Below are 24,698 nucleotides of genomic sequence, written 5' to 3' on the forward strand. Positions count from 1 at the left end.
TTTATTTTTTTTAAATTCAAGAACTCTATACAAAGACTAATATGGAATTATGGATGAAATAATTAAGAGGATATATCTTGAAATAGAAATCACGTGGAAAAGAACAGATTTTGAAAAATAAGAAACGGAACATTGATGGTTACAAGAAGACACCTATCATGACGATGACCAAAAAGAAGAAAGCGAGTAGGGAAATGGTGGAAAAAAGAAGAAATGTTGAAGAATATATTCAAATTTAACAACATCTATAATTTGGGTATTGAAGATTGAAGGATTTTAGAGATGGGTTTTGAATCTTTTCGTGAGAATTTTGGTTTGGAAATTGGATTTGGGGGTTTTAGGTTTTCAAAAGTTGAATCTTCCTATTGAAACCACCAAATAAAGTAAGGTGGTGGGCATAATGGTGGTGTGGCAGTGGTGTCTATGGTAAAGATGACATGGAAGGGAAGGTGTAAAATTGGGTTTGTTTAGTGACGTGACATATCACACAGTATTATTTTCATTAAAATATTAATGCCACGTGGTATTAGGCCCTACATTAGTCAACTTTAAAAATGAGATATTTGTCAACAAAGATAACGTTAGGGGTATATTTAGACTCAAAGTATAACGAAGGGTATATTTGACCCTTTTTCGATAGTACAGGGGTATATTTGGCCCTTTTCCGTTTTTATAATAATCCTTTTTGATTTATATAATTTTAATATATTTTTTACTTATAGTTTTATTTTATTAATTTAGAAAATATTAAAAATTAAGTACCCATGGAGCTTACGGCCCGTGCCTCGAGGCTTACTCCTGGGCGAGGCATATGTAAAACGCTCGCGCCTTTTAAAACAGTGATAAAAATTAAATGACAAATTAGCCCTACTAATCAAATTACCCGATGTTCTGAAATTTCGACGGTGGTGATCGCAAAGCGCAAATAAGCGCTCAGTACTCACTAGTAGTACCGTAGCGGGACTAAAATTTCTTTTTTAATTAAACCCCAACAATACGAAGCAGAAAGAAACAAAGAAAAAAGAAAGAAATTTGGCATTGGCTCAACACTTCGTTTTCTTTGTTTGGTCTTTCCCTCCAATGTCTCTCACATAGTACTACTGAGAGCAGTGGAGAGAAACAAAAGGAAATTCTAGAAACTTCCAAAACCCTAACACAGTAACTAATTCGTTTTTGTTCACCAAAGTAAGATTTATCTAACTCTGTTTTCACTAACTTCTTCATTTTTGTTTATGTACATTGGTGTTTTTGTTAGTCTTACATTGTCTACTGCTTTCGTTTTTCCTAGTTTTTTTTTTTTTTGGCCATTTTTTCATGTATTGATTGCTCAATTTTGCCTATTTTAGTCCACATGCATTTTTTAAAATTGATTTGTTCTATCATGTTTCAAATTTTCTAATATAGTTTTAGCTAAAAAATTGAAATTGTCCCAAAATAACAGAGGCTTTGGGAGTTCAAGACAAAAGTTAGTAATTGTTTCCAACTATACCCTTATATTAAATAATTACTTTTTCTTAATGGTGGCTCAATTTTCCAGAAACATCTAATAAATAGGGATAATTTAGTAAATTATAGATTGTATTTATTAATTTCTTGATGGACGTGAAATGAGCTAAAGCAGTACTTATTTTGGGACGGAGGGAGTATAGGAGTATGTTCTTTTAATTGGATACGGAGTTTGATTTACTTATTATTATATTAGTGATGATTCCTTATCAAAAAAGTTATTGTATAAGTGATGACTATGATAGAAGAAAATATTGAAAGTATAGTTTAATGGAAAAAGAACAGTTTCAAGGATTTGAAATTTGAAAAGTTAAATGAGTTTGAAGAGTATATTTTTTCTTTTGGCTGTTACCTTCAGCTTCAGGATAAACTGAGATTGTTTCACTGTTATTCTATAAGCTTTCAACTAGTAATCATGCGTGGGTATGTACTATACGCGGTTCAATTTCCTGTAGGTCCATTATTCCTTGACCGCGTATACTACTTGGTGATGCGCTGAAGTTTGAGCATGGTTGATTTGTGTTTTTGTTTCGGTTCTCTTTGGAGAGGTTAATTATTGTTACTCTTGGTTTGCATTTTGATAGACATTTTAAAATTCAACCAGTTTCTCCACTACTTTATGTTCTTTGTAATGTCCTGATAGTATTGATGTTTTTAGGTAGGAAAGTAGTAAGTTGTCAATTCCTTGGTGAAGCTGCTCCAATGCTTATTTCTCCATGTGCTAAGAATGTTCACGAATTTGGAAGTTCTGTGCTTGGTTCATGTGTTTGCTTTAGAAAGTCTTGATATTTGCCTTTCTTTTCCAGTTCTTCTTTCAATGTTTCGAATTTTGCTTGTAATATGATGTTTCGACTAATTCTCTTTCACAATGTACAAACTGTTTGACCATAAATTACTTTTCATGCACTGTACTGCCCTCCGTGAGTATTAAATTTTAACTTGATGAATACATGGATTGATATAATAGCTTACCGCAGCAAGTTTGGAATTGAGATTTAGTTGGTTGATTGATAAATATTCTTACAACATTGTCCTTGTGGGACAAGAAACTGAAACTAGCTTAAATTTTTGGTAGCTGTGTGCATATGCTGTATCCATAGAGGGGTATAGATAGAAGAGATGATTTAGAAAGGACTCTGATTTCAGTAGCCTTCATCTTTTGATGATTATCCTGCTAACAACTTCTCATAGGTCACAGTTCCGTTTGAAATATGGAAATAAGTGAGGGAATAGATAGTGGTTGCACACCCGTGGAAGCACCAGCACCAGTTATAATGTTGCCCGCGGAGCCGGAGAGAGTTGATCAGCCCAAGCGTTCTATAATGATGAGGCCTGGATATGGAACATCTGGACGAGAGATTACTTTGCTCGCAAACCACCTAAAAGTTTCCATCAAACGTCCTGATGAAATATTCTACCTCTACAGTGTATGATTGGTTATTGAGTCCTTCTTCAGTCATCTGGATTGAAGCTCCCATCGCACTCAACCAAATTTTCTGTGCTGCACTATTACAGGTCTCTATAACTTATGATGACAAGAGGGCTGTTAACAACAAGGGGATTGGAAGAAAAATTATTGATAAACTTCATGAAACATACTCATCTGAATTTTCCGGGAAGAAATTTGCTTATGATGGAGAAAAGAGTTTGTACACAGTGGGACCTCTGCCTCGCAACAGACTGGAATTCACGGTGGTTGTTGAGGAGTCTAGTCCAAGAAAGTAATATCCTTGAAAAATTCTTTGACTCTATAGTTGTAGTTACTTCAAGGCTTCTACAATATACATTAAGCTTATGTTATCCTTTGGTTGCAGTACTAGCGAGAGCCCCGCAGATAATGGAAGCACAAATCACTCCAGTAAAAGATCTAAGCATTCTTTACATTCGAAGGCTTTCCTAGTGGAGATTGACTATGCAGCTAAAATACCTTTAAGGTCTGTGAGTCTTGCCCTTCAAGGAGCTGATCCAGAAAATGTTCAGGATGCATTGAGGGTTCTGGACATTATATTGCGACAACAAGCTGCTAATAGGTAATCACCCTGTTATTCTGGTGACCCTCAATCTTTTCTTGAGCCAAAACTTATACAGATATTCGTGTTGATCACAGAGGATGCCTCTTGGTTAGGCAGTCATTTTTTCATGATGACTCAAGGAACTTCACAGACATTGGAGGAGGTGTAATGGGTTGTAAGGGGCTTCATTCCAGCTTTCGACCAACCGATGGTGGCTTGACCTTGAACATGGGTATAACAATAGAAACTCTCCAGTGTAGCTGTCTCCTATGATTTTTCTCAATCTTAATGCTGCCTGCTTAATTCTTGGTTGTAGATGTGTCTACAACTATGATCCTGTCACCTGGACCTGTAATTGATTTTTTGCTTGCTAACCAGAATGTAAAGGAGCCTCGTTATATTGATTGGGCAAGAGTGAGTAATATATAAATGCATGCTAAAACTCTTCTTTCTTTCAGCTCTCCATGCTTCACTAACTTGTAATAAATTACAGGCAAAAAGAATGTTGAAGAATCTGAGAGTTAAAGCTAAACACAGCAACGGGGAATTCAAAATCTTCGGTTTGAGTGACAGACCTTGCAATCAACAGTTGTGAGTATCCATTTGTCTTGTGCATATCTGTTGCTTATTAGTTATTACTCAGATATGTAACATCTAACTTTGTTGACTGTTTCTAATAGATTTTCTATGAAGGTCAAAAATGGTGGTAGTCTAGATAATGGAGGAGAGACCATAGAGATAACTGTTTATGAGTATTTCACGAAACATCGTAACATAGAACTTTCATCCTCGGCTTATATGCCATGTCTGGATGTTGGAAAACCAAAACGACCAAACTATCTGCCACTGGAGGTGAGCGAGTTATTATTGTTTCTGTTTACATTATAGGACCCTAATTCACTTAACCAGTTTCTAAGAGCCAACTTTTATTTTCTTTCCTTAATGTTCAGCTGTGTTATTTGGTCTCCCTTCAAAGATACACAAAGGTATTATCGTCAGTCCAGAGGGCATCTTTAGTTGAAAAATCAAGGCAGAAGCCTCGGGAACGAATTAAAGTTATAACAGATGTAAGTTGCTGCAGGTTTGATGGTTCCGATCCTTTTAATTTTCGCTTCTGTACCTTACTGGAATGTTGGCAGGCTGTGAGGGAGTACAGGTATGATGACGATCCCCTTCTTGCTGCTTGTGGAATCTCAATAGAAAAGCAGCTCACTCAAATGAATGGCAGGGTCCTTGAAGCCCCAAAGGTAGCATCTGCACTTTTTTGAACGATGGTATTCATTAAAATATTAAATTTCTTTTCTGATTTTACTTTTATTATCCTGTAATCTCTAGTTGAAGGTTGGTAATGGCGAAGAGGTCTCTCCCTGCAATGGCCGGTGGAATTTTAAGAACAAGGTACATTTAACCGCTTAACAGCACGTTGTAGTTTGGGGTGTCAACTGCGAATATAAGGAGATGTGGTAATCTTCTGTGGTTGTCCTCTATCATCTTGTTACTACCTGGGGATCAACCTTATGAGAACTTGACTATGAAGGAAAGGACGATGGTGGATATGAATTTGTCCCCATTATTCTCGATATCTGAGGATAATCTTTGTGAAAATGAAAAAGGTTGCTATCGTTACTTTACCTACTGTGTTGAAAATGTTACTCCTATAATGTTTTCTGCAGTTTCTTTGGTTGACCACACCTTCCACTCTCTGCCTACCATTTTTTTCTTGTAGCATCTTTTCACCCCTGCACGAATTGAACGCTGGGCAGTGGTCAACTTCTCTGCCCGTTGTGATACAAGTCACCTTTCAAGGGAGCTTATTAGTTGCGGAAGGAGCAAAGGCATTGTATGTAGTGCCACATTTACATCTTTCATCGTGTGAGTTGTTGCTATGTATTCTGGGTTCAAATTCTTTCTTTTCCTGTCATCAGCATTTTGAGCGCCCACATACGCTCATTGAGGAAGATCCCCAGTATAGGCGAGCTGGGGCTGTAGTTCGCGTAGAACAGATGTTCGAAGAGATAATAGCTAGACTGCCTGGCCCTCCTGACTTTCTCCTCTGTGTCTTGCCAGAGCGAAAAAACTCAGAGATATATGGTAATGTACTATGTTAGTCCCGCTCACGTTGCTTTCAATATCCTATACTGACTTATACATTTAATAATGTCAAGGACCTTGGAAGAAAAAAAGTTTGACTGAGTTGGGAATTGTTACTCAATGTATCTCTCCGTTAAAGATCAATGATCAGTATCTAACAAATGTGCTTCTCAAAATTAATGCAAAGGTAATCTTGTGAATCTGCGATCAACAATTTGGATATTTTCTATTTTCAGTTATTCTGAATTGGGATTTTTCCTTTGCTTGTGTCTAATAGCTTGGGGGGACCAATTCTTTATTGGCTATGGAACATACCTCTCATCTACCGCTTATTAAGGACACTCCAACAATGATCCTGGGCATGGATGTCTCTCATGGATCTCCTGGTCAATCAGATTTTCCATCAATTGCTGCGGTTATTCTTCGTCCCGAGATATCTTCTCTTTTCTTTTGTCAATTGTATTGCACCTGATTTCCTATGCCTTAATGTCACTGTTCTTCCAGGTTGTGGGATCCTTATACTGGCCATTAATATCCAAGTATAGGGCAGTTGTCCGTAGTCAATCTCCAAAGTTGGAAATTGTAGAATCCTTATACAAGCCTTTACCAAATGGAGACGATGAAGGAATCATGAGGTGCATCTTTATATCCAATAACATGTCAAGTCATCTATGACAAACTATGTACAGAAGCATTTAAATTCTTACATTTGCTCGTGTTGCAGAGAACTGCTTCTGGACTTCTATAGGACAAGTAACGGGCATAAGCCTGCTCAAATTATTGTCTTCAGGTACTCCAATATTCATGTTTGAATTACAGATGCTGTTCCACATATGAGTAGTGACCTATGTTGCTTGGATTCTCCAAAAATGCTCCTGCACCTATGTCGGATCCTCCAAAAATTCTCTACTTTTTGAGGATCGAACACGCACTCGGCAATATTTTTGAAGAGTCCGAGCAACATAGGTGGTGACAGTTGGTAATTTAAACGAAAATTTGTTGCTTTAACCCCAAATTTTACCTTTTTTATATTAGATATATACGATGCTGCTTCATATGATTGCATAAAATCCTTTTAGTTTGTTTTGATGCCAGATGTGCCTAGTTATAGGCATTTTTTATTGTAAAATATTAGCAGTAATGTCATGCACCGTAGGCAACAAGATGAAAAAATACATCTTAATATTTCTTAATCCACATATATGTAGTTTTTTGTGGACAACTGTTCCCCTCAGCCAAAAGAGAAGTAAGATATAGTCTTATTGGATTAGTCAAGGTGCAGGTAGGCTTAGCTGGCATAGACACCATAATTTAAAAGAAAGTTAATAGGAATGAGTATCATAAAGCACACTATCAGAAGGTCAAAGTTGGAGCCAACTTTGGTCCCAAACTTGGCACTATTTATTCTGTCCACACCTGAATAATTTTTGGTCCTTGTACCACCCCTGAAAAGGTAGTTTGATAACTTCGACCTCCTGGACGATCTCAAGCAAGGGAAGTGTGACACACGTGTTAGCACATGGATTTTTTTCGTACACGTGGCATTTTAAAAATATACATATATATATTCTTTTACCTTTTAAGTCCACAAATTGTTTGGATCATCTTTTTTGAGCCAGAGTTGTAAAAGCACTTGGTTGGAACGTTATTTTGGCCAAAATATTTTAATTCGTCTAAAATAATGAAATTCTAATATAAAAAATTAGGCCAGAAAAAGAAGAAATGCATAGTTGAAACAAACAGCTATTTCATCTAAAGAAGAACTGAAAAAAAAAATACAGTTGAAACTCTATATTTTGGCTAAAAAAAATTAATTAGCTAAATGAAACAACTAAGTAATTTCTCAGATTTTACCCGAAAAGGAAGAAATACAAGTTAGTTATAAGAACAAATATGCAGTAGGAACTCCATAATCTTGGCTAATTTTTTTTTTTTTTAACCATTTTTGTTACCCAAAAAGGAAGAAATACACAGTTGAAACAAATAGCTACCGCAGACAAAGAAGATAAACACAGTTTTTTTCCTTTCTTAAAAGAAATACTTCGTTTGAGCTCTATTATTTTGGTTAAGTTAGTTAAAAATAATAGAGTTTCAGCTAAGTTTACTTTCTCCAGATTTGGCACGAAAAAAGAAGAAATACACAGTTGGAATAAATAGGTATCGCATCTGAAGAAATAAAAAAATTCCGAGTTGGGGTAAAATATACAGTGTATATTAAGAAGAAACAAGGAAAAATCATAATTAATAAATCATTGTATATGATTATGTGGCAATTAAGAATTGGAAATACCCTATTGGAAACTGTTCGTTTTTCTTGACTCCCACGCGCCTAAAAGTGAGTGTATCCATTGGCAGTTAGCACGTCAACATCCACATAGGTCGAGGCTATCAAACTGCCAACTTCTGGGGGTAATTAGTACAAAAAATAGTTCAGGGGTACACCTATAAATAGTGCCAAGTTTAGGGGGGTCTCAATGTATTCTGCCTTTTTTTTTTGCAAAGTGGGAAACCCGCAACTATATAAGGGTATCAAGCTAGGTGAATTTTAACCATTCTACTATGTAGTTATGCAAGAGTATTGAGGTTTATGTGGCTGCGACTTTTATGGCAGTCCTCTTTCAAGTTTCTGTTTGCAATCACATGGCGATCGTTCTTTACTATTTTATCGATAACCATTTGCTATCGACTGAACAATGTCCTTTGTTAGGGATGGTGTCAGCGAATCACAGTTTAGTCAAGTTCTGAACCTTGAGCTAGATCAAATGATCAAGGTAGTGTCCATTTATCTGAAAAATGTTTTATGCCTTCTGTCATTCCGGTAAACTCATACTTAATACTGCATCATGAAATAGTTTTTTGTTTTGCTTGTAGAGATGTTTAATTTCTTATCTTATAATTTTCATGACAAAAATTAAAGGCACATCCGCATTTCACGCAGAACTTTTGAAGCTAATGCTTTGGAATAGAGATTTAATGCTTTAAATTGAGGCATCTCTTAGGATCGGAGTTCTATATGACATCCATCAGTTATTAGGTCCTGCTATGTTTATTTTGGGTTCTCATGTTTTCTGAAAAGCAGGCATACAAGCATCTTGGTGAGGGCGACGACCCTAAGTTCACCTTGATCGTGGCTCAAAAGAATCACCATACCAAACTGTTTCAAGGCAGTGCAGCTGAAAATGTACCACCAGGTCTATAACTTTCCAGCAATTCCTTTGTTCTACTTCAACTTATCTGTGCTAACGTATTCTCTAAAACACATTCTCTCCCCTCAGGTACTGTTGTAGACACAAATATTGTGCATCCAAGAAATAATGATTTTTTCATGTGTGCACATGCGGGGATGATGGTAAGTTACTCTAATCCTTTTATCCATTGGGGTTTTCCTACATTTTGTCCTCTGTATCCTGGCATATAGGACCTTTTCTAGCAGATAATTAGATATTTCTTGTGTCATTATGTATTACACTTGTGCTTTGAAATTCTTATTTCATCTCCTTCAGCGCTTCAACAATACGAGAACAATTTGAACTGAGCTGTAGTCTGTCTCTATAAATTTTACAACAGGGAACAACTAGACCTGCACATTATCATGTATTGCTCGATGAGATTGGTTTCTCACCTGATGCCCTGCAAAATCTCATACATTCACTATCATATGTGTAAGCTGTCTGATTTTCCAATCTACAAATTATGGTTCAGTTTGCCAGTTCAATCTGATAGAATTTGTTGTCTTTCAGGTACCAAAGGAGCACCAGTGCGACCTCTATTGGTAAATCCAATTATCCTTGCATTAAATTTTTTTCCCAGGGAGAGTTTGAAATATTATGAGGCATAGTCATATGATACTGAAACTGTTATCAATGATCTTGAATTATAGAATTAGCAAAAAATAGCAATTCATCTAACTTCATTGTCGCTGCAGTGGCTCCTGTGCGTTATGCACATCTAGCGGCAGCACAAGTTGGACAGTTTGTGAAGTTCGAGGATCTATCCGAGAATTCTTCAGAACAGGGCAGTGTCAAATCAATTGGGAGCACCCCTGTCACTGAACTGCCCAGGTTGCACAAGAATGTCAGCGACTCAATGTTTTTCTGTTGAAGATGATAAAGTTTTCAACTGCATATGCTGTAAATCCTTTGGTAGTATAGTACTCTGGCTCCAAATTTTGTGCAGGCCTTAGTTAGTAAAGTACTTTTAGGTCGTCTAACTAGGAAAAATGATCATGTTTCTGGCACTTTTTTTTTTTTTTTTAAATTTCTTTTTTTAACACCTAATTAGGCTAAAAATCTCACCATTCAAAGGGCATGGAATTTTGGGGTGTTGTCCAACCAGCTACTTTAGCCATTTAGAAGTTGGCTGATTTTTGTATAGTCAAATTTTGCCTTAATTGGGCGCTTGAATTGTTAAGACACCAGGAAGTTTTGGCTGTATAGGGTTGAAATTTGTCCGTTATGCATCAGACATTTAAATGAATATTTACAACCTTCAAGTTATTTTTATGGGCTAATTAGATTGCTAGTTTGGAGAATGACTCAGAAATTGTGAACTTGGACCAGCGAACGGATTCAACATATCCAACGGCCAGTTCATGTACTTGATTAACAAATTCAATGTTCTAAAATTTCAAAACGAAATATAAATATAGATAATTCAAAGCAAAAAGACTTGTTCTCGTGACAATGTATTGTTTCATGTTAGCTTTATTAACGTTTAACTATTTGATAATGTTATAATACAACGCATAAAAGCCAAGAGACTGCTCCTAACGTTGCTTGGATGGCTTTGGGAAAAATCTAAGAGAATTTATAGTCAATGAAAACGAATCTTAACTTATTAGTCTGGAGGTTTTCAGGAAATAGGTTTACTCAATTATGCAGAAAGAAAATCTACCAACTTCGTTTATTTTTATTGTTTTCCCTCATTCTTTTTGACTTTGGTGCTCCAACAAATGGAACTTGAACTGGCCAAGCAAACATTACGAACTGTTAACCTACAAATCTCATATGCAATTTTTCATTCAGCTCCTTTCCTCCATTGCAGCAATTATAAGACCAATTCCCATGCCAAAATGAGGAAAGAATTCAATATAGGAAATGAAAGATAACAAAGCTGCTACCGTTACTTTTTGAGTCACTATACAGGTTCTAGTTACCCCCACCCACCCCCGAAAAAAATCAACATACTGTAAGCACCTAGAACAAGAAAAATTATGAGGTCACAACTCGCAACCAATGCCACTAATGAGCAATAATTTCGAAAATTCAAGAAGTTGTTTCCAAGTTCCAACCTTTAGAAAGCATACACAAACTGTTTTCAGCGTTATAAATTATTTCACTAGTGAGGACATAAGACTAATCGACTCTCCACTGAAATGATTCACTTTCAAGCTCTCGGCTCCGATCTGGGGAACACACGGTCAAGACAAACGCTGACCCACGCAATGGAATTCTCCTAGAAGATACCCAACAGAGGATTTTGTGGTTGTTCATATGCCAGCAGAACAGCACAATCCTATAATGATATAGGGAAAGAGAACAGAGTATTAACAAACAATTTTACTCTGATAAAATTATAGATGCTAAAACATATACATATTAATTGCTCCAACCATCCCTGCATTGCAAATATGGTAAGTGTACCTATTGAGCTTCTTAATCCTGGAAGGTACAAAGTGTTGGAGTACAAAGCAAGGGGACAATCAGAAGATGCTTTGACAGAAATGTAACTGTTATGCATATTTTGAAATTTAGATGTGTACATTTGTTATCTTTCTGGTGTAATATACAAATTGTATATGAGGAGAAAATAGTAGAACTCATTAGCACAGTACAATGATGAACAGATTCTTGTAAATGGGGAAATTTTAATACTTTTTTTTGTATTATCCAGCACTATGTTAGTGCTAGGCTGCTCATACTACTAATCCAAGGCTGATCAATAAACACAGCCACAAAAGTGTTTAACAGAATTTCCTTCAGTACCCTGACTAAGTTATTTGTAGACTCCCAACCTGTAGAATTTTTTAAATTCAGTCCTCCCATATAACACAGCTTCTTCAAGCTTTCCAATCTACAGATAGCACATACTACTTCAGATTGTTTGCTATTGGTAAGACTAGACTACACGGAACCATAAAACACTAACGAAATACATACTCTGAAGACGAGCCAAAAACTGAGATTCTTATACAATCCCAGAAAGAGTGTAGGAATAATTCAAGGATGCACCAAAATGTTCATTTCTTTGGAGATATACAAACATGTTCTGAAAGCAAACACATTTTGTTTCAAGTTTAGTGAAATGCACTACTCAGGTAGGCTTTACCAAAGGGATTACTAACAGGGCATCTTTTTATCTTCATCCTAAATAGAGTTTTAAATTGGATGGCTCAAATCTGTCTTATTTAGCTGTAATCCATTTACCAAAATGACCAGTCAAAATAATACATTTTGATAAAAGTAAAGCACCGTATAGGAAGCAACCCAGCTATATCACATGAATGGCTTACAAATTTCTTAGTTCAGCTTCCTTCTTATTTTCCTTGGATTGCTCATAATGAGTTCATACTTGTAAGTTACTCCCTCCAGATAAAAAAGAGTGTCCACTTAACCTTTATTTCTCGAGTCAAAAAGAGTGTCCACTTATCAAATTAAGAAAGAATTTACCTTATTTTTCCAGATTTGTCCCTATTAAGTGCTCTGTGATCAAATCCCAATACCTATTTAATTAGGGGCAGTTTAGTCAAATTACTTCTTTTTGTCTAGGAGTTAATATTTTCTTAAAGGGTGTGCAAATGGCTGAGTGGACACTCTTTTTGATCCGGAGGAAGTAATATTTTCTTCTGTTGGCCCTTGACCTCTTATGCCACATTCCAATGACTTTTCTTCTTTTTCATGCACCACCGTATCTATGTCTGCATCACACTTTTGTCTCCTCCCTAATCTCTAGCACGAACCAAATTTTTTCTCAATATGATTTTAAACTATAAAAAGATTTGAATTTTCACCAACTAGTTGGAAAATTTAAAGAATTTGCTTATGGAATGCTGCAAACTTTTGTCCTGCAGCATCAGCTCTTCAAGGACATGTAATAATGTGTAACTTCATATCATTCTTTCAAGTTTCATACATAGAAAGAAACATGAAGCAGCAGAAGCATGTGTATAAACAACTTACCTGTACTAGCTCAATAAAATTTTGACAGTGAAGCAGAAAGCATATAGCTGATGTGTGATGAAAAGAAAAGTGAGTAAAAAGAACAAGCACTTTTCCACATTGCGGACAAAAGTATGGCATTCAAGTTCATCATAACTCAAGGTAATTGGCGAGCAAACTGCAACTTATTGAAACGCTCATCGTAACGCAATTTGATAAAACAGATTGCCAAGTATATCTGCAAAAGACTTTGCCTCCACCTTGGAACTACATTTTTATCGAAGGTTATGGAAGAAAGGAGAGAAAAATTTCAGAAAACACTAACTAATAAGCTCTCACGACAGTGACTTCAAAGTTCTCTTATTCTCCTTGGTACTTACACGAAGCTGTTCTTTGAGATGATTTGATTTCAAGAGGCAATTCATTAGAAATGTATCAAAGATTAAAACTTTGAACACTTAGTTGAATAGCCTAATCGTGAGACAAAAGATTAGATGAACTCACGTTCAACGATCAAGGGAAGGCGATATTACTTATAATCCCTTAGAGTGGTAGTATTGGAAACGAGAACATGACTCAAAGTGCCAGCTTAGCCCTCGTGATAAAATACACAGAACAAAAACAGCACAGCAAGATGAGAGACATAAAGTCTTTGCTTGTACTGATAGTCTAGCTTCATAATGTATTTTATCATAGTAAAGCAAATTCATGTCCCAAACAATCTTTTCGTTTTTTAACAAAATATAAAGGAAGAAGAAGACTGCCAACCATGTTAGGAATCCTTGTTAGAGAATGTCCTAGCCCAGACATCTGGTGGCTCAACAGTGATTCTGACTGTTCGAAGAAAAAATTGAAAAAAGAGAAACAATTTTGGTTGAAGATGGATATATGGCCTAAACGTAACAGAGAATACAGTATACAAGTGCCTTTTATTTTCTTATTCTAGTACCAAATATAAGTCCAGATGACTACTGCTTCACCAAATACTGATATGATGTCATACTTGGGAAATCACAGCAACCACCAAAGGTCCCTAAGGCAGAGATGAGTCTCCAAATCTGATGTTGCAGTGTTACTATTGTGATCAAACCAAACACACGTTGCAGCAGCAAAGCCCCTCAACATAAGATCTTTCCAAATATAGTGCTACCAAAAAGACTCACTAAGTGAAGATGTAGCAACAGTAGTTCCGTACTTGTTAAAAAACATTTTATTTATCAAAAGTACCATTTGTAAAGCCTTCATTCCGGAACAAGATAGGCAGGTAACAACCACCAAAATATATTATACATGTTCATAAACAGCTGATGCTACTAACTTCACTACTGACACTTCAAAATCAACGAAAAAGAATTCTTGTTCAGCTAATAAAGGTAAAGTAAAATTTGAAAACAAAATTCTTGTTCAAAGTCTAGAGTTTCAACTTCATCTAGTCATTCTGCACAGAACGCTTGAATATTTTTCCTTTCGTTCAGAGACATATTACGCTGAAATTCTTACCACAGAACAAAAGCAGTTGAAAACTTGAAATTAAGCCCAAAAAAGGAAGACATTTCCGAAATTTATCTAGACACATAAATTTAGGCTCATTTTATAAAAAGGCACACTTGAAAATAAATTTCACTTGAATAATTAATGGCTTACCTTAAATGCAATTTCCATACTCAATACGAAGGGGGCAAGGAGGAGCACGTAGGAATGCCGACCACTACATAAGCCACTAGTGGTTGAGAGAAAGCGAGCAGCACCTTGTATAGGTTGGGCGGAGCTTAAAGAAGCAAGCCCCTATCAGAAAAATGAACCATTTAACCTTTTAACCGGTGTATGCTAAGTAGTGGCAATAAGAATATGAACTTTCTGAAATTGGAACCAGAACTTGAATAGGAAAACAAGTGGCAGGGCTAGTGACTGGAGTGAAGTCGTAACAAGGTAGCCGTACTGGAAGGTGCGGTGATGAATGAACCATTTCATCTGGAGATAGATCACCACTTGCTCTTGAATCAAGCTTGATGATGAATATAGCCAATTGCAAGTTATTCAGACTAAGAATATCAGCCAAAAGTTGAGTCGTTCTGTTGCTGGGCAGTTGAGCGGTCCATCACAAGGTAACAAAGGGAGACTGCAGAGCTGGTCCGGTTATTTTTCTTTCGGGGGTTGGGTTGAGGAAGTATTTGCTTTGTCATTATTATCCTCCACACACTTCACCTGCATAATTTCTCAGGCAGCAATATTTTTTTGATTCACCAAATACCAAGTTTTGGTTGAACAGTGACCAGTCTACATATATGAAGGACACAAATTATACCACATGATGGTGTTATTCTTTCTCTGTTGCTAAATAATCCTGAAGTGTCCACAACTAATTCATTTGTTTAAGTGCTTACAATATTACTTCCTCTACTTTCCCTGCCAATAGATACCCCTAATTTACCGATATTAATGATGAAAACTGAATGCACACTTCATCATCCTGAAGCAGTCATGATGGATCAAGAATAGTCCTAGTGATAGTACAGAAAGACGACACACATATACACAAACAAATACAGGAACTTCTCCAATGTATTAACTACATACAGGAAATGACTCGATGGAGCTGAGTAAATATAACTTTTTATTATAAATTCCAACTTTTTATATACAAAAAAGGTAAAATCGAAAAGAAAAAAATATTGCAAGGAAAACTAGATCAAGAGATCGATAGTGACTCAAGATCAGATCCAATGTTTTTCGTGGTACAGATTACAAATACAGATACAATCTTTCTTAATACAGATCGCATCATGACTCATTACACTAATCTACACATAATCTAAAAACATCCATTTTGTTTCTCATCATCCACCATTTGATTACACATCATTCCTCCCGACGAAAATTTGAAAAAAACGCACGTTAATTCGACAAAAGAAAACTAAAAAAAAAAAAAAAAGATCTTTTTTTTTTCGTTCTTCATCATCATCATCAAATTGATTAACATAACAACAAACATAGCATACTAGAGACATAACGCGGTAACATGTAAATCATCAGCAGCATCAACATCAATCCCATCTGATGGAGGTGGCAAATTCAGATCAAACGGCAAAGGTTGTTTGTCCAAAAACAACGACGTTTGATCACCATCACAACGATCATCAACAACAGACGACGACGAATCACAATCACTCCTACAGTCATCAAGAACCGGACGAGGAATCTTAATCCTCGTCAAGATCACCTTATTATTACCCAATCCACTACGTGGTCCACCACTAGATGATTCCAATGTACTACTCATACTACTACAAGCCTGTCTTGGAAATAGCTCAAATTGATTCACCCCATTATTATTATTACCATCATCCTGATCATCCTGTGTTAAATTCAAAACATTATTGAAATTAGTTTTGGCTTTTGGACCACGTAGAGCGCGTGCAGCATCATCATAAGCGCGTGCAGCATCCTCAGCCGTGTCAAATGTGCCTAACCAAACCCGAGTTTTTTTAATCGGATCTCTAATCTCTGCTGCAAATCTACCCCATGGTCGTTTACGGACACCACGATAACGAGGTGGGTCGGTTTCGGGTTGTTTAAGGTTGTCGGATCTTGGTCTTTTTAGCTCAGATGTCTTCCTTTGGCGCATCGCCACTAAATCAAGAATCAAGATTGTAGTGTAAAGATTGGATCTTTAACTATATGGGGCTTTTAATTTTTCAATTTTCTTGAAGATTATTCATGGAAAGATTGATTTGATATTGGTATCAAGAATCAAGAATCAAGAATCAAAATTGTAGTGTAAAGATTGGATTTTTAGCTATATGGGGCTTTGAAATTTTCAATTTTGTTGAAGATTATTCATTGATTTGGTTTATTATTGTTTGTGTTGGGAGATGTGTTGAAATGGGAAAGGGGGTTTGTTGAACAGAGAAAATGGGCAATGGAGAAAGGGGGATTCATCCCCTGGTCTGATTTTTTTTGGTTATTTTTTTTATTTTTTATTAAAATAATTTATTTTGGTGGATAGGGAATTATGCCATGGATCGCTCGAAATGCTAAATGGAAAACTACGACTAAATTAACAAAATTTGTCCTTGGGTTTTGTGGTCTGCAATGCTTTAGTCCTCAATGTTTAATTTTCCGTAAAATATGTAAATAAACTTTACAACAACGACAACAACCAGTGAAATCTCACATCGGGTATGTGAAGGGCAGAGTATATGTAGATTTTACCTTATCTTGAGAGAGGTAGAGATGTTGTTTCTGGTAGATCTTCGGCACAAAGACAGACAACTCAAAGCAATGTCAAAAAAAAGAAGACAAAATACTAGAAAAAAGGATAAAACTGTATGAAAAAAGGAGTCGTAACTACCACAAATTAATACGATAATTGGAGTAAAAAACAACAACTAGCATAAATCGATGGACAAGAAACTATAAGAATACTACGACTACTAGTATGAAAGGGTAAGTAGGACAATGCTCAACTACTTATTAACTTTCTACCCTAATTCGTGTCCTCTATAACCTCATATCTAAAGTCATGCCCTCGATAAGCTGCACCTGCATCATATCCCATTACTTCTTCGGTCTACCTCTACCTCTCCTGAAACCGTTTATAGCCAACCTCTCACACCTCCGCACTGGGGCATCTGTGCATCTCTTCTGCACATGCCGCAACCATCTCACCCTCGCTTCTCGCAGCTTATACTCCACCGATGTCACTTCTACTTTGTCTTGGATATCATCATTCCTAATCATATCTCTCCTAGTATGCCCACACATCCATCACAACATCCTCATTTTCGCAACTTTCATCTTTTGAACGTGAGAATTCATGACTGGCCAACACTCGGCCCCATACAAAATAATTGATCTAATCACCACCCTGTAGAACTTGCTTTTAAGTTTTGGTGGCACCTTCTTATCACAGAAGATTCCGAATGCAAGCTCCCATTTCATTCACCCTGCACCAATACGACATGTGACATTATTGTCAATCTCTCTACTCCCTTAGATAATTGACCCAAAATACTTGAGACTTCCTTTCTTTTGAATGACCTGAGTACCAAGCCTCACTTCCACGTCAGCCTCATGCTCGTTAACGTTATTGAACTTGCACTCCCAAGTATAAACTTTATGCATAAATATAGATGCTCTCACATAAAATAAAATGTATAAAGATCTTGATATTAATTGAGATCAAAATTCCATGTCTTGTAATTCCCTCCCTATTTCGCTTTCACTTCTCACATGTATATTATAATAAAAAGAATTTGAGAAAATGTGGAAGATTTTTTGTGATAAAAAGGAAATAAGAAAGTCTCGTAATAGTTAAAATAGAAGGCATAAGCTAAACCCAAAATAATCCGAGAATATTATCTACACATCTTAATTTACATGTGACAGTTTACCTCCTATTCTTCTTTAAAGTGAAACTATTATACCCCTTAGAGGTGATGGCAAAAAATATGCAAATTTTACTAAATATTATCAACGATCTTTTACCTGTAAAAATTTAATAACAAATCAATGTCTCTTTTACTTAAGCACGAGTTTCGATTTCCTCTCTGGAGGACCAGTACAACTCGCTTCGCTTAACGCCTTCGTCTTTCAAGACCTTGAATCAAAGTCCTCAGTCTAAAAAACTTAAGCATGGATGAATAGAAGTCATACGGTCTTTAGTATGAAGTATTTCATGTATGCTTGAGTTTTTTATTCGGGCCCTATTAGGATACCATGTAGGTTAATGCATATAAGCTTGGACTATTTTAATGTAACTCATTTGATAATTTGGTACATCAATATCACGAATCTATTAACATAGAGTATGGAATATTTTCCATGTAAGCTGGTTATGCAAAGTTTGTTCAGTCATACAAACAGTGTGATTGAATAGCAAAAAAACTGTCTAAGATGAGTTTAATTGCACATATGACATTTTCTAATTGCATTTTATGTATTGAAATTTCTCTTATTTCTTTTCTAATATTGACACTTGTATTATGGGACCCATTTCAAACATCATATGTAGCTATCTCAAGAAGTAAAACGTGTAAAGCACACATGTTGCCATTTCAAGCTGTCTAAGTGATATAATTTGAGCACAGGATAAGTGTTCAATGACAAAGATAAAAGCTAAGAGAATGACATAACTTTAGAAGGCTGTCTATTTATTTAGCCTTAATTCTTTTTCCCCACAACCTTTCCTAAATTAACACTTTGTTTAGATGGTTGTTATATATAGTTTCATAATATATTGTTGTATCGTGTTATATTATATTGTATTATTTTGATGAATATAATATTTGAATAGATTGTATTGTTTTCTTTATTATATAATGCTACACATTAACAATTTAAAGCAAATAAACTTAAAAGAAAAGTAGGGTATCGAGTATAGCTATTATAAAAATGTAAGGTAAAAGAATAAAATGAGATTATTATAGTAGATAATTAGCAAAGACAACATATAAGAATCAATATATAATATAAAGCTAGGAATAGACAATCATATGTGGCACCTCTCTATGACCATCATTCCTATTTATCTATTTTCTCAAATTTTTGGCATTTTCTCTTATTTTTCACCTAACAATTCTAGCATAATGATAAAAGAAATCCTATTAATTCCCTCATTAATTAAGTTCTTTCCTCATAATTTTGTGTATACTAAAAGCCTTAAGTTATAAGAAGTCTGAAGGGTAACGTATTTCATAATGTTATTAAATGTAGATGAGAAACTCAATGGCCTTCTCTATCATATGGGTATTGCGATTGCTGTTTTTGTTGTAGGGTTGCATTTTAAAGAAAATATGCAGAAGGAGTTCTCACTCGGATGAAACCAGCCGTGAATGAGTGGATTTTTTAAAATGGTGATTGACATTTTTACATTGTTATGTTTCGGGACTCTTTTTTTTTTTCGTGGTGGAAACAAGTGGTATATGATGTGAGACTCATGGTAAATCACTATTTTCTAATGAGTAACTTCAAATTCTTCATGCTCTTTCTCATTTTTTATTCTTGCAGATTTCCAAGCAATTTGCATGTTCAATAAACTCCGCGAGGTATATATGTTCTAAAATTTACTCCTTTTATTTTAATTTATGTGACATTTTTCGTTTTTCGATAATCAATTTAACTCGATTATTATGGTTACAGAGTATTTTTTTTCCTTTAATTTTTTTTACTTTGTGTGTATGGATTGTGATCTTTATAACAAATTTTGTTTTTGTTTCAGATATCCTCCACGAAAATACGAGGCTAACAAACATATGAGTTGTTACATTCTATTTCCCGTTTTAATATCATAAAATGTCATTTCCTTGGTAGAGATTAATGATACACCGTTGTTTTACTTAGCGGCGATAAAAAATTATGTGTTTTTCCTTTCTACGGTAGATCTAACATTTATGCTTATATTATCGACAATAGTTTAACTCTCCTAATCTATATATATACTAAATTTAGGCATAGACAAGGTAATGTGACACCTCTCTTAGGCACCATTGGCATTTATCATTTTTGTCAATTTTTTGACATTTTTCTCTTATATTTTGCCATAAAATGTTTGCTGAAAAATAAAATTACTCTATCAATAAGTCTATGATTGTCTACATTCATTGCTCAATTAAAAGGTATCTTTAAGAAAATTAAACCACCATCATTACCTTTTTGAAGAAGCCCAAAGGTCAGTTTGTAACGTTTGATGAAATAAGTGCAGCATCTCTCCTTCAAAAGGAGCAAGAGTTGGCTGTTATTGCTACTTGAATATAAGGAGTTGCCATCCGATGATCAAGAAGGAGTAGAAATGCAAAATATAGCCCGTGCTTATCGTTTTGGCTATGGCGGTGTGAAAGAGTAGAAGGACGACTGTGTTTGGATGAAGAGGCAGTCTTGTGAAAATCACGGTAAATATAAACACAAACATGATTACTTTTATAATCTCTTTTATTTGTTTAATTTGTAACTCACCAAAAGCATTTGCAAGATACAAAAGTTGATCTGTTTGCTTCAAGCCAATACTTTCTAACGTATTCATTGACAAAGTATACACTTGAGCTTTTCTATATATGGTGAAATTGTTATTGAGTTTCCTCCGTCCTTCAACCATGCTTCTTGGAGTTAACGAAAATAGGCAGATTAAAATTATCGAAAAAGACAGTGCTATTTCAGTGTGTTTTTAATCAAGGTGTATTTTCACTATCCCTATATGGGTATATATATATATATTGTCGTTATAAGATAGGATTTGAAATTTTACCATGATAAGTTCGAGGACATTCATGTTGTTCCTTTTAGAAATAAATACATCATTTATGTGTTATCATAAAATTGCTCGCGTTTTTATTAAATAATAATTCATATTCATATGAAATTAGATATGTGAAAGAATCTAAATATGCACTTAATTCAAAAGTTCACGTATTATTATTTTAATTGGCAACTTACGAATACTAAAACAAGTTAAACATTCTACAAAATAATACTCCACTAAAAGAATTCTATATCAATCTAATGGATGATGTAATACATTCACAAGCACATGCTAAAATCACTGCGAACTGGATTGCAATTTGTCTTGAGCACTTCATCCATTAGACTGATATAAGTTTTTAGCATATGGCATTAGCAAAAGTAATTAGTGGTCATGATATATAATTCTAAATTTGACTTAAAAATAATTTATGTGCAAACTGAAACTTAATTATGTGAAAAAAGAAAGTAATATGGACTATAATTTGTTACTAATCTATAATTTTATTTTTTCTTGAGCCGAGGCTCTACCTGAAATAGTCTCTCTACTTCCCAAGGTAAGAATAAGGTCTGCGTACACTCTACACTCTCCAGGCCCCAATTTGTGGAATTATACTGGGTATGTTGTTGTTCTATATTTTTATTTTTATATTAGGAGACTGCAATAATCATTTCTGATACACGATTGACAAAACGACCTAACTATGAAATCTCGACGACAAGGAAATTACTGCAGCTAACCGAATTCTGATTCTAATAGAGTTCATCACAGTTTTATTTATAATAAGAATTCATCTAAGTTTTGATTCTAATAAGAGTTCATCTAAGTTCTAATTCTTATAAAGATAATTATATATACGGTTTTATCGAAATAAAAGAATTGATTTTATAAATGGATGTATGTTGAACTATTTTATTTCTTCTTATGTCAACTAAATTTATAATAGTATTATTTTCGATTTACTAATGTCTTTCTTAACCGTGCAAAGCGCGGCCGCATTCACTAGTAAAAAAAAAAAAAGATAATGACGCGCTCACACCAAATCGGTCTTTATATAAATTGAGACTTTTCATTATTAGGTGCTGATGAATTTAACGATATACACAGTAAAACTTACACAACCAAAACAAATATTATATTTAAACTAACAATCCAATACAATACAAAAGCTAACAACCATCCAAACAAGCTGTAAATTACTACTATTTAGAGGAGGGAGTTTGGGGGCACTTTTTCGTCGTCCGTTTGTGGACCCCCCATAAAAAATAAAAAAAAATTTGGGCCCCATATTAATCAAGCCCTAAAAACAAATTGTGGGCCCCATATTAAACAACATTGAGTATTAAAAAAAAGTGGAACTCACCACATCCAAAATCAGGGGAAAAAAAAAGTGGACCCCAAATTAACAAAATCAAGCAATATTGAAAAAAAAAGTGAATCCCATATTTAAAAAACAAACGCTGTTAAAAAAAATGTGGGCCCCATATTAAACACGATGCGTATTCGTAGCAAACACTAATATAATAAAGATTTAGATACGAAGCACAAACTACAATGTTATATTAATCGTATTTTGAACATAGTCTATATATATATTGTGGGCCCCATATTAAACAACATCGAGTATTAAAAAAAGTGGAACTCACCACATCCAAAATCAGGGGAAAAAAAAGTGGACCCCATATTAACAAAATCAAACAATATTGAAAAAAAAAGTGAATCCCATATTTAAAAAACAAACAACGTTAAAAAAAATGTGGGCCCCATATTAAACACGATGCGTATTCGTAGCAAACACCGATATAATAAAGATTTAGATACGAAGCACAAACTATGTTATATTAATCGTATTTTGAACATAATCTATATATATATATATATATATATATATATATATGCATAAAAATAGTGCAAACTAATAATGTCCAAAGGGTGGGCCCCATACTAAATAACACCAAAGAATATAAAAAATAAAAATAAAAAAAAGAAGAAACTATATAAAGCATGGGTTTAGACTCATGCTTCATCGTCCATTCTCCCTTAAAAAAAAAAGGGGTGGGCCCCATACTAAATAACACCGAGCAATTAAAAAAAAAGGAAGAAAAAAAAAATTGGAACTCACCATCTCTAAACTCATGGGAAAAAATAAAGCGGACCTTATATTAATAAAATCAAGCAATATTTTAAAAAAAAAAAATTGAACCCCATTGGGCACTTTTTCGTCGTCCGTTGTGGACCCCCCGGAAAAAAAAAAAAATTTTTTTGGGCCCCATATTAATCAACCCCTAAAAAAAAAAAAAATTTGTAAAAAAAAAAAAAAAATTTTTTTAGGGCCCCATATTAATCAAGCCCTAAAAAAAAAAAATTGTGGGCCCCATATTAAACTTAAAAAAAATTGTGGGCCCCATATTAAACAACATCGAGTATTAAAAAAAAGTGGAACTCACCACATCCAAAATCAGGGGAAAAAAAAGTGGACCCCATATTAACAAAATCAAGCAATATTGAAAAAAAAAAGTGAATCCCATATTTAAAAAACAAACACCGTTAAAAAAAATGTGGGCCTCATATTAAACACGATGCGTATTCGTAGCAAACACTAATATAATAAAGATTTAGATACGAAGCCCAAACTACAATGTTATATTAATCGTATTTTGAACATAGTTTATATATATATATATATATATATATATATATATATATATATATATATGCATAAAAATAAAAAAACTAATAATGTCCAAAAGGGTGGGCCCCATACTAAATAACACCAAGCAATATAAAAAATAAAAATAAAAAAAAGGAAGAAACTATATAAAGCATGGGTTTAGACTCATGCTTCATCGTCCGTTGTCCCTTAAAAAAAAAGGGGTGGGCCCCATACTAAATAACACCGAGCAAAGAAAAAAAATTGGAACTCACCATCTCCAAACTCATGGAAAAAATAAAGTGGACCCCATATTAATAAAATCAAGCAATATTAAAAAAAAAAAATTGAACCCCATATTAAAAAAATATATAATATTAAAAAAAAGAAGTGCAGACTTTTTATTCGTAGCAAACACTAATATAATAAAGTTTTAGATACAGACAAACTACAATGTTATATTAATCGTGTTTTGAACATAATATATGTATATATATTATATATGCATAAAAATAAACGGAAAACTAATAATGTCCAAAAAAAAAAAGTGCACCCCATACTAAACAACATCAAGCGATATATATAAAAAAAAAATATAAAAAAAAGTGGAACCCACCATCTCTAAACTCACGATAAAAAAAAGTGGACCCTATATTAACAAAATCAAGCAATATAAAAAAAAAAGTAAACCCCATATTAAAAAAAAATAATGTCAAAAAAAAAGTGCAGACTTTGTATTCGTAGTAAACACTAATATAATAAAGTTTTAGATACGGAGTACAAACTACAATGTTATATTAATCGTATTTTGAACATAGTGTGTGTGTGTGTGTGTATATATATATATATATATATATATGCATAAAAATAGTGCAAATTAATAATGTCCAAAAAAAAAAATGCACCCATATTAAAAAATCAAACAATATTCATGTAATTTCCAAAGTATTTCATTGAGTCAATAATGATGGATTCATTGCCACGTGCGTATCAATCCATTAAATGGGAGCAAATGAAATTGCTTTTCTTCAAAAGGTTAGGTAGTC

The 24,698-nt window shown here is 34.4% G+C and overlaps 2 protein-coding genes across 2 annotated transcripts; one reads left to right on the forward strand and one right to left on the reverse strand.

Moving 5' to 3' along the window:
- Window positions 1-1,290: 1,290 nt before the first annotated feature.
- LOC132036083 (protein argonaute 16-like) lies at window positions 1,291-10,087 on the forward strand. The gene is made up of 22 exons (XM_059426316.1): window positions 1,291-2,933; window positions 3,022-3,227; window positions 3,321-3,536; window positions 3,614-3,750; window positions 3,835-3,932; window positions 4,012-4,109; window positions 4,199-4,370; window positions 4,469-4,585; window positions 4,658-4,765; window positions 4,854-4,916; window positions 5,245-5,358; window positions 5,444-5,609; window positions 5,684-5,796; window positions 5,887-6,024; window positions 6,114-6,244; window positions 6,334-6,399; window positions 8,317-8,380; window positions 8,689-8,800; window positions 8,885-8,958; window positions 9,177-9,271; window positions 9,350-9,381; window positions 9,535-10,087. The coding sequence occupies exons 1-22, from the start codon at window positions 2,718-2,720 to the stop codon at window positions 9,708-9,710; spliced, it is 2,712 nt and encodes a 903-aa protein (XP_059282299.1). The 5' UTR covers window positions 1,291-2,717; the 3' UTR covers window positions 9,711-10,087.
- A 5,276-nt stretch (window positions 10,088-15,363) lies between these two features.
- Window positions 15,364-16,797, reverse strand: LOC132035831 (ethylene-responsive transcription factor 3-like). Its single transcript, XM_059425969.1, has one exon. The coding sequence runs from the start codon at window positions 16,389-16,391 to the stop codon at window positions 15,765-15,767; it is 627 nt and encodes a 208-aa protein (XP_059281952.1). The 5' UTR covers window positions 16,392-16,797; the 3' UTR covers window positions 15,364-15,764.
- Between the last annotated feature and the right edge of the window lie 7,901 nt (window positions 16,798-24,698).

Source organism: Lycium ferocissimum, chromosome 11 (genome assembly GCF_029784015.1).
Source record: "Lycium ferocissimum isolate CSIRO_LF1 chromosome 11, AGI_CSIRO_Lferr_CH_V1, whole genome shotgun sequence".
NCBI lineage: Eukaryota > Viridiplantae > Streptophyta > Magnoliopsida > Solanales > Solanaceae > Lycium > Lycium ferocissimum.